We start from the raw sequence: 11,096 nt of genomic DNA, 5'->3' as shown, positions 1-11,096 counted from the left end.
TTGCTTTGCTTACTTTTTATGGTTCCTGTCCCTGTCAGGTTGGGTGTCCAGAGAGGGCAGGGGGTGTCTGTGAGGGGAGGGCAGTGGGAGGGTCTTTGTGAGGGGAAGGGGTGGTTCAGTGGGTCTCTGTAGGGGAGGGCAGAGCTGGGGGGGGGGGGGGTGTCTCTGTGAGGGGAGCGAGGCAGAGGGGGGGTGTCTCTGTGAGGGGAGCGAGGCAGAGGGGGGGTCTCTGTGAGGGGAGCGAGGCAGAGGGGGGGTCTCTGTGAGGGGAGCGAGGCAGAGGGGGGGGTCTCTGTGAGGGGAGCGAGGCAGAGGGGGGGGGTCTCTGTGAGGGGAGCGAGGCAGAGGGGGGGGTCTCTGTGAGGGGAGCGAGGCAGAGGGGGGGGTCTCTGTGAGGGGAGCGAGGCAGAGGCGGGGTCTCTGTGAGGGGAGCGAGGCAGAGGCGGGGTCTCTGTGAGGGGAGCGAGGCAGAGGCGGGGTCTCTGTGAGGGGAGCGAGGCAGAGGCGGGGTCTCTGTGAGGGGAGCGAGGCAGAGGCGGGGTCTCTGTGAGGGGAGCGAGGCAGAGGCGGGGTCTCTGTGAGGGGAGCGAGGCAGAGGGGTGTCTCTGTGAGGGGAGCGAGGCAGAGGGGGGGTCTCTGTGAGGGCTCCCCTGTGCTGGACACAGCCTGTCCCTGCTGCCCTCGGGCAGCCGAACCCCTCTCAAAGGGGCAGGCTGGACCCGGTGCCTGAGGGATGGAGGAGGCAGCAGCCAGGAGCAAAGGACTGAAGAAGCCAATTTGAGTAAAATTGGAATTGTGTGGGGAAACATTTTTAATTGTTTTTTCTTATTTTTGTTTCTCACCATCCAGCTCTATTTGGCAATCAGTTCAACTAATGCTGCCCAAGTTGAGTCTGTTTTGCCTGTGGCAGTAACTGGAACGTGATGTCCCTGTTTTGATCTCCAGAGACTGCCTTGATCTGACCAGAGCAGTGGTGGAGTCCCCACCCCTGGAGGGATTTAAAAGATGTGCAGATGTGGCACTTGGGCACAAGGTTTAGTGATGAACAAGGAAGGGCTGGGTTAACTGTTGGACTCAATGGTCTCAGAGGTGTTTTCCAAACTAAATGATTCTATGGTAAATTATCTTTTTTCATCTTATTTTCTCTACCATTCTGCTGCAAGAGAGTGAGAGCAGTTGGGTGGGTGTCTGGCAGCTGGCCAACCTCAACCCACCTTGCTTTTCAATCTTCCACACAAACCAACGTCTTGCTGCTTAAACAGGTTGCTCTGGGGGATGAAAGACTGGAGTTCAGCTCCTGGCTTCCCTTCCCCCAACCTCCAAAACCAGGAGCTTTTCAAAAGAACTAGAAAAGGGAAAAAATTATCTTTTCTTTCAGTTCAATTCCACAACTACTAATTTTTATCCAGAACTAACCAGGACATTCTGAATTCGCACAGCACAAAAATATCCGTGGATTTGGAGAAACTTTGAGTGACAGCTAATAAAAGAATTTATTGTAAACATACGTATCTTACACAATTATACAGTATAATACAGATAACATGAAGGATTTAAACACTCAGCATTACAAATAGGGGCAATAGTTGTAAAGAGATCTTTAACTTGTATGTAGACTCTTCCAAAAGCCAGAAAAATACACCATTAACATTTCATCACACCATATCACCTGTAGCATTCCACAAACACCTGAACAGGTGTGTGAAATTCCACAACCTATACCTCATCTCCAAGCAACTCCCACAGGAACTTCTCACAACAAATTTTTCTCCCACCACTATTCAAAATGCAAAGAACTTGTTTCAAATGTTTCCTACATCTGAAGAACTAAACAAATGTGTCATTCCCTATCTGCTTTTAACAATTTATTTTCCTTCAGCAAACTTTATATACTATTCATATGCATCTCATGGAGAAAAACTTGTGGTTGCTCAGAAATGTAGCAATAGATCTCCTTTGCAAGAACTCCATTAAGAACGAGGGGTTGTTACCTGCCAGCTTCAGGGCCAGGTTCAGGACTCATTCTGAAATTCCATTCCTCACAGAAAAGCAGGACACAGGCAAGGAAACCACAATTTGCAAACAGATGCCCAAACACAAGCTCCTGCACCCTCAAAAGTTGCTCTGGGTATATCACAAGTCCAGAAACTAAGCCCACAAGGGTCAGGGGCTGGAAATGCATGTGTCATACAATCACTGAATATGCTGAGTTGGAAGGGACCCATCAGAATCATCAAGTCCAACTCCTGCCCTACACAGGACACCCCAAGAGTCACACCATGTGTCTAAGGGCGTTGTCCAAACACTCCTTGAACTCCGTCAGGCTGCTGTGACCACTGCCCTGGGGAGCCTGCTCAGTGCCCAAACACCCTTTGGGTGAAGAACCTTTTCCTGATATCCAGCTTAATCCTCCCTTGACTCAGCTTCATGCCATTTCCTTGAGTCCAGTCACTGGTCACAAGCGTGAAGAGATCAGTACCTGCCCCTCTGCTTTCCTCATGAGGATGCTGAAGATTGCAGTGAGGTCTGCCCTTAAGTCTCTTCCAGGCTGAGGTCCTGAATAAACCAAATTACCTCAGCTGCTCCTCATATGGCTTACCCTCTGGATCCTTCACCATTCTCATGGCCTTCGTTGGACTCACACTAATAGCTTAATGACTTCTTTATATTGTTCTGCCCAAAACTGCACACAGTACTCAAGTCATTGCAGATCACACCACAACTGAGCTTGGCCAAAAGGCTGTTCCCACACAACTTGCAGGCTGTCATGAGTGACAGAGATCTTGAAAATGCCCTTCTCTTTCATAAAAGCTGTGTACAGGGGTGCCTGAAAGCAGAGCAGATTTGGAATTCACTACAGCCTACAAAGCATGGGGCCTGCAGTTCCCCAGATACCTGGGTCTCTCAACTCAAAACGGAGCTGAAGCATAATCACCGCTGCTTGACTCCGTCACACTGACCTCCGCTGATAAGCGAATGTCAGGGCTAAGCTGTGCCCTTTCCTTTCGCAGGCAATCCTGCACTCAGCTCACCCCAACAAGCCAGGATTAGCCTTTGAATCCAGAGCATCTGTAATGTCCTTCCCAGGGGGCATTTAAGTCCTTCTCTGAATGCTGTTTGGAATTCATCCATTGGTCCCATTTCCTGGATTCAAGGGTCAGGTTCTGCTACTCTTATAGCAAAGAGAACTGCAGCTCCCTGTTAGCTGTGATGAACTGAAAGGGCCTTTCCTGCAGACCCCAGTTTCATTTAAGGGGAAAACAGGCAGCACCTCATCTGAGGTACACAGTGCTTTCTTCAGTTTAACAACTGCATCAAACCTATGCTACTCTCCTTCAAGGCCTGAAATCACCCTCTGAACCGTTTTTCACAGTCCATACACACTACTGGAGTTACCATCACCTCTTCCAGCCAAAAAAAAAGCACCAAAAGATAACATTTTGAAGATTGCTGTTCCTACCCCAGGCCAGGAAAGATAACTGTAGCTTAATGTTTATAAAAGGCTTTGTATTGTCAAAGCACGGCACCAACAAGAGCGAGGCCTCAGTACACCCCTGTGAGGTAGGTATCCTGCTCCCCATGCTGAGATGGGGAAACTGAGGCACAGAGTGAATAAATCAAAGGCCATGCAGCAGATCAGAGACTCAGCTGAGATCAGCACATTGGAGGTTCTGGCTCTTTGACCCATGCTCCACCCACATGACAACACTGCCACACAAAACAAGCACGCTGAAAGCATGACAGTCCCACAGGAGTCCCACCAGCTTCACATTGGCTTATTCACACTACCAGCAAGCCCCCATGGGGCAGGACAAAGGGTGGTGGATGTGGGGTGGCCAGGATGTTGCCAGCGAAGCCTTCTTCAGCGAGGTGTTGGTAGCCAGGCTGCAGACATGTCTCCCTCACCAGTGATGTTCCTGAGACAGGTAAGTGCTGGGGTTAGTAGTAGAACTTCTTCCTGCAGTCAAGACATCAGAGGATCTCCCCACAAGCAGCAAATCTCTGATTTTTTGATCCTATCAGGCCTCTCTGTGTTGAACAAAACTTAAGCCAAAGCAGTGCTGCTCCCACAGCACTTCACAGTCTAAGCTGATCATTGGGGAACACCCAAAATATTAACTTGTACAACACAGCTAGTCACCTGCCCTCCAGCACACTCCAAACATTCTGACAGCCTGGAGAGGCACTCACTGGACAAGCAAAGTGTTTCAGCCAGTCCATGCCCACAAACACTGAATGTTGTCCTTGTTCCTCTCCCTTCCCATACAGGACAAGTGGTCAGTCAAATCTTATCAGGCCTGACCATGGTTTGCTCATCTTCACTGAGGATGTGCCACTCTGCCCTTTCTGAGGTGACTAAGAAAGGTGGCATCTGACACCTCCTCTATAGAGGCAAGGACTTTGGTCAGGTGACACTTAGCTGAGTAAGCTACTGATCAGCCTAGCCAGCTGTGTTCTCAGTCACATACACCATGCTCAGGCAGGACTGGCAGATTTTGTTGCAGCCATCAGCTTTCTGCTCCCTCACATCCAAACGTAACCCAACCAACTACTTAAATATCCCACCTTTAAAAGCTCCCTTTGACTTTTCTCACACTCCGAGTGCCAAAGCAAGTGCCCTGCCCACTGCATGGGGAAACCAACTGCTATGTAGACTGCATCAAAAAGCACAATTTCTTCTCTTAAAAACCAGTTCAATCTCATCAACAGAGCTGTCTCAGAGGGACCAGGTCTGTGCAGTCTCTCACAGCTAGCAACTCAATGCAAACTGACAATGTTTGGTCAGCCACTGAACGTACACTTACCAAGTAAACACTGACATTTAACAACTTGATTTGGAACAGAGCATCATTTTGTTGCATTAAGGTGCATCTTTAATTGGAGGTAACAATCTAGTAGCCCAATGTTATAAATGTATATAAATGTCCTATAGAAATACTGGATTTGTCAACCCAACTTCAGTCATAAATCCACCTTTCCTGTAGCATCTTCTCTGCTCTATTTCATTGTTCCTCATTTAGTATCTTCATATGTTTGTTTGTGAGGAAGTCAAGAAAGGGAATATTACAGATGGCTTTGTGAATATTCATCACTGTGATCTCTCTTGGAGTCCTGCAGGGAATGCATCAAAGATGCTATTATAATACATAAGAAAAAAACATGTGTCCATAAAGCAGCAAGTTAATAAATTTACGAAAAAGGGGGAGAAAAATAAAAACATTGATTGAAAAAAAAGTATGAGAGGAGGTGTTAAGAGTAACACAGGAAAAGCATTAAAATGTCACAGCACAAAAAAAGCCACTCTCAAGACTGGGGGAAACTTCTTAGGCACTGGGACAGGAATATTAAGTGCTGAAATATTAATTCTTGATCTTCTATAGCACAGACATTGTGTGTGTATTTCTATATGTAACACATACACATTTGTTTTATACATATTATGCAAATATTTATATATTGCATACAAGTGAATACTTAAATTAAGCATTTTCTCATAGTGTTATTTTCTTTAATCAATTTCAAGCTATCCCAAATCATGCTCCTGAACAGAAATCAAAATGTGGCCTAATCATAAGATACTAGAAAACAATTCTTTACTGTGAGGTGGATGAGGCACTGAACAGATTGCCTGGAGAAAGTTGTGGATGTCCCATCCCTAGAAGTGCTCAAGGCCAGAGCAACCTGGTTTAGTGGAAAGTGTCCCTGCCAATGGCAGGGGTTGGAACAAGATGCTCTTTAATGTCCCTTCCAACCCAAACCATTCTATGATTCCATAAAAATCACTCAGTATATGAGCCAGAAAAGCGTATCTCAGTAAAATACAGAAATTGTTTAGGTTGTTCCAGTTCTGGCAGGCCATGACCAAGTTGTCTACGCAGTAACCTGAGATGGACAAGAGTGAGCAGGTCCTTCCAATGGGGTTCTGCAGAAACAGGTTACCTGCCTTTGAGCCTGGCAACACCAGGAATCCTGCCTCAGTCTTTAACATTTATGTTTCCATCTTTTGCCACTACGGAGCTAAGGAGATGACACACCCCCTTAAAAGGCTTGGATCTTCCCACAATATAATCGATAAATTCCCTCACTTTCATGGTGGGAGCCACACGCAGTCTGACTAAATGCCTCAAGCCATTCAGGCCCTTAGTGCTGGTGTAAGTGGCCCCAGGGGAATAAAGGTGCTGTACCTGTTGTGAGGAGTGGTCTGGTACGCCACAGCCAGCGCCTGCCGCAGGATATCACTCATGAGCTGTTCGGTGGCCTGAGACAAGAGACAACATTGGGAGACAACATCACAAAAACAGCAAAGGAACTTGGTATTTGGTCAAGTATCAGTATAAGAGCAGCAGAAATTTTGGCTCACTTCAATCCTCAATCGATCAGCAGAGGGCAGTTCAAGATGCCCAAGTGACTTATTACTTAAGATGTGAGTATACCTAACAGAAAGAAAGAGACCAATAGACACACAGAGCTCAGACTGTAACTGTCCAGCCTGGGTTTTCTCTGGACCTGCAGAGCAGTACGTGCACAGCAATGTTCAATGTCCAATGTTCCAGAGCCTGTGCTTCAAAGAGTATTTCAGGGCCCTTCCTCTCACACACCAGAGCTGGTTTTGCGCATGGCAGACTGTGGATGTTCCTCTGGGAGCTGATACGTGCTTGTCAGCCACTCCCTGTGGTCAAGATACTGCCTCAGAAACCTCCCAGCCTGAGCAGCAAGACACCAGCAGTGTATTCCCAACACTTGGCTTAACCAAGGTTCAGTCGAGAGCTAATTAAGGCTCTTGGCTTTCTGTGCTGTATCAAAACCAGAGCAGAGATTTCTGGGATATTCAGTCAGGAAAATTGGCATAACTGTACAATTGTAACGGAGCAACCTGATGGCTACAATCTGTGTCTACAAATGGATGTATCTGTACCAGAGTTCATCTATGGTGAGTAACAGGGAGCACAGCATGGGCACGAGTGCATATGCCAGATGGAATCAATTAGCTTTTGTAAAACTCATCTGATAACCAGCAGTCTGTATAAATAACCCCAAAAGTCATCTTTGGCATGAAATATAGCAGAGTCCTGCTACACATAAACTGTGTTAGCCTTCAGTCCAAACCCAAGAACTCCAGCTCCATGCTGTTCAAAGCTTTGGTACAAAACCATTTATGTGTTTTTCCAAAAGTGATTATGGTTTCTTACACAAAGGAGAATTATTACTGTCTATAGGAATTCAGCAGTCTCCCAACAGGAGCAAATCACCTGAAAGATATTTAGGGAAAAATAGCTAACTTTGTATAAAATAATCAAGTCTTACACAGCTCTGGCAGATTCACTCTCAGTTACAAAAGGAAGAACAAAGTAAGGGGTACTTTCAAAATTACAGAATGGGTCAGTATCTTAGTGGTAGTGAGAACATGCAAATCACTATTCTGTGCCCAAGCCAACAAATGAGTTAGAAAGCTGGAAACACTCATCAAAGTGTATGACTCATTTTGGGCAGATATATACCTCTCTATATGTGCAGAAAGACAGACTCTGATCTCCTAATTTGATAAATGCATATTAACAAAGATATTCCATCTTTGTTTCTAATTACTGAGTTAATACAACTACATATAAATCCTTACTGTGAAGTAACTTCTTACCTTTAAAATCATATCTTCTATTACTGATGCATAAACATTCTTTTGTACCTCAGCAGGCTGAAAAGAAATCCCTATCTATAAAATATGAGAGAGGAAAAAAATTAGTGCATCAAATAACAGAACTCAAGTTGTACTACAGTTGTACTACAGATTAGATGAGATTATCAGGGAAAAAAACTATTATGAAGGGTAGTTAAAAAAACAGCAAGTAGACACTGCAGAATTTTCAAGCAGTATAATCTCAGGCTTCATTTAATAAAAATCTTCAGAAAATTAGCACAACCTGAAGAAATGCCTCTAAAAGTCAGAAGAAACAAAAGCAGTTTTAATTTTTGTTTCAGAAAGTTCACAAAAACCCCCAGGCTGCATTGCATATATTTGGATTGAGAAAAGAAGCTCCATTTTAAAACTGTACATATACTGAATCCATCTACTCATCATCTTCCCTGCACACAACTATGGCAACTGAAACCACTTTAAACAGCACTCCTGGTATAAAAGTGCCACATCAAAGAGTGTCTTTTCCCTCAGTCCCACTCTCACTGTGCCCATGCCTTTGTCACCTATGTAGCAAGAGTCCAGATACACTGCAGAGCCAAAGCTCTGTCCCTTGATGTCAGCGTTTGAGGTGGAGACAGATCCTTTCTCCCACAACTGCTCCATGCAAACCCCTCCTGCTGCTCCCATCTTAGCTGGCACAATGGCAAGCACTCTCTCCTACAAGGCAAGTCAGTCTCCCCTCTCTCCTCCCTGCTGCTGTGACAAAACACCTTTCTCTCCCTTGGTTTTGCCCTGATTTGAATAGGAGGAAGAAATCCAAGCAGTAGAGAAGTTGGCTGAGGCCTGATCTTTACTGCAATCCCTTCTCAGGAGGTGCTATTGAACAGCACTGGTTCAAGCAACAAGTCCAAATCTTTCACATGATGGGACAGGAAAAATTCATTGCTAGTGCTCCTCATCCCTCATTTATCCTTGCTTTTAGCCTTCCAAGATGATTTTTCTGTACTAAGCCTTGCAACACAGCCACTCTGAAATGAGCTTGAAGCTGGCACACTTCCCTTTCTCCTGCCGGCAGTGCCATGAGTCAGGTCTGATTTTTCCTGGGCATTTCTCAAAGCTGTCATCAAAAATCCAGAAATGAAAGAAGGTAACTAAATAAATGCAAGACCACAGCTAGCTTAACAACAGCTCCAATTAGCTTTATGAGTCACTTATTACCTTTTCAGCAGTGTCCCTCACAAACTCTGATGCAGGCAAGGAAGCCATGTAGAACTTCACCTCTTCTTGCTTCTCCTCCTGTTCTTTCTTAATGTTTATTTTTAATGGCTCATTAAAGTTGAGGATATCTACTTCCTCTTCGTGTTCTGGTTCTTGTTTCAGATACTGCTGCAGTTCCTCCAGTTTTCGGCACAGCTCCTCTCCACTGCTGTAAGACGAAGGGCATTCTGAAAAAGAAGCAATCAATTAAACACATGATAGGTTATGAAAAGCTGTTTATAAACAGATGCACACTCAAAATATGTTAAGAAATTAAGGTAATTGCAAGTTATTTTTGTGCTTCCTACCAGACACAACGATGAACAGAAATGCAAACAGTCATTGAAAGCCTTCTAATTATATCTTTATGACACTCATGGTCCTCTCCTTCATCTGCTCCTACACCAATCAAGAAGGCTGCATTTCAAACAAAACCAGGCTAACATCAGTCTCCCAAAAATTCTCACAGAAGCTTTTTAAGCTTTTTGGCAACTGGCAAACCAGTCTGATGCTCAGCTTGCTTAGAGAAGTGGAATTTTCATTATGCAGGTACTATGTAGCACTAAATCATCTTTTACATTGTGACAAGTCTTATCATGCTTTTTAAGAATAAATCAGAAGACAGATTCTTTGGTTCAAAGACAACCACAAATTTAGTGATTTAGATAAAAACATGAAAAGATGGATATAGGCTTCCTTTCCATCTTCAACGACTGCAATGCAGGGCCAGACTTCACAAAGTATAATCAATACCATACCTTAAATCCCTGAGTGATCAGAATGGAAAAACATTTGGCTTTGGGAAAGGGATTATCTGAAGGTGAAACAAGAGAGCTAAACTGTGAAGAATGGATGAAATGAAAGATGTCCGTTTAATACATACTAAAATGAACTGTGGGATCCCAGAGCTATGCCAAGAGGAGTAATGCAGCAGCTGTAATACAAAGTGTGAAGCTTCACACGAGCCAACTCGCCTCACTTTTGGAGGTACACTGAGCTCCACACTGTCACTGCCAGGTTTGTTTTATTTGTACCTGAACTCATTCATACTGTTTGCACAGTAAGTCTCAAGAGAGGCTAAGCTTACCCAAGGGCATTGCCATTATTCCCTATGCTTACTTTCTGTATCCCCTCATAAAAGATTACATTTGTGGTGCAAGAATCATCTTTCATGAGATTTATCTACACTGGGTCTCCAAGGGTCCCAAAGCACAATAAAACCCAAGAAAGACCCCAGAAAAACATCACAACTGATAGAGACAAGGGACAGTCTTCTTTGTAGGCCTGTCCTTACAATCCCCAACTTTTATTATTCCAGAGTGAACTGAGTTAAGGACAAAGCGAGAAATCCCCTTCTCCTGAGGCAGCAGCACAGATGTGCACAAACACACTGTCTCAAGGTGTTTAATGAACAGTGTCTTTGGCACAAAGGAGCTTCCTGTCCCTCCATACTCACCTGGCTCACTGTCTATCTGTGTCAGCACATCTTCAATGGAGTCCTCATCGTTCCGCAGGGTCTCGGGGTCGGGTGGAGTGTAGCCGTGGCACCGGCACCAGTGCACCACGTGCTTTGTTTTCAGGGGGGTAATACTGTGAAACCTGGGATGCTTCTCTATGATTTCTTGTAGGATCTTTCTCACTGTCATCGCTCGTTGCCACTGTGACAAACCAAAGGGAAAGCTCATCACACTGGCTAAAACATTTACCATTAGCCTACAGCCCAGAACAATAAACCAGGTTGCAAGGAAAAGAAAAGGAACATGATTTTCTCAGAAGCCAGAATGACTTCTGACAGGTCATTTAGGCTTTACTTTATCATCCAAAGTAAGTCTCAAGAAAAGGGACATGCATTTACAGGGGCTTAGACAAATCTGTCTTGACTTGAAATGTCTCATCTCCCAAGTAACACCTAAGATGGAACAGTGCAAGAAATCTACTAGAACAAAATACACTTCTTAAAATCTGGTTAAACTCTTCAATCATCTAAAGTGGCAACTCTTCAATCATCTAAAGTGTTAACATCTTCCTCATGAAACTACACAAGATGGCAAAGTTATAAAGAAATAGGGGGGAACATAACAACCACAATACACAAAGGTCCAGGTTAACTGAAATATTTCTCTTTGGCAAACTGACAATCTACTTCAGCACTAGCACTGCCTGTGGCAGATCCCTCAATTTCCCTCCTAAAGAAAGCAGACAC

General features: G+C 44.6%; 1 protein-coding gene across 7 annotated transcripts in view; it reads right to left on the bottom strand.

Annotated features, from left to right (window-relative positions):
• Nucleotides 1-1,474: 1,474 nt before the first annotated feature.
• Nucleotides 1,475-11,096, bottom strand: part of YEATS2 (YEATS domain containing 2) — a 47,377-nt gene continuing 37,755 nt past the window's right edge. For 5 of the 7 annotated variants that reach the window (XM_071565983.1, XM_071565987.1, XM_071565985.1 and 2 more), the window contains 5 exons: nt 10,350-10,551; nt 8,855-9,081; nt 7,637-7,711; nt 6,186-6,259; nt 1,475-5,112 (listed from right to left, as the gene is read on the bottom strand). In XM_071565983.1, coding sequence (XP_071422084.1) covers nt 5,004-5,112; nt 6,186-6,259; nt 7,637-7,711; nt 8,855-9,081; nt 10,350-10,551 — 687 coding nt within the window. In that variant the 3' untranslated portion in view covers nt 1,475-5,003. The remainder of the gene's footprint in view (nt 5,113-6,185; nt 6,260-7,636; nt 7,712-8,854; nt 9,082-10,349; nt 10,552-11,096) is intronic. The other 2 variants (XR_011698718.1, XM_071565984.1) reach the window with 2 other exon arrangements.

Source organism: Pithys albifrons, chromosome 11, assembly GCF_047495875.1.
Source record: "Pithys albifrons albifrons isolate INPA30051 chromosome 11, PitAlb_v1, whole genome shotgun sequence".
NCBI lineage: Eukaryota > Metazoa > Chordata > Aves > Passeriformes > Thamnophilidae > Pithys > Pithys albifrons.
Note: the sequence above shows the minus strand (reverse complement) of the source record. Positions and strands in the feature narration are given on the sequence as shown.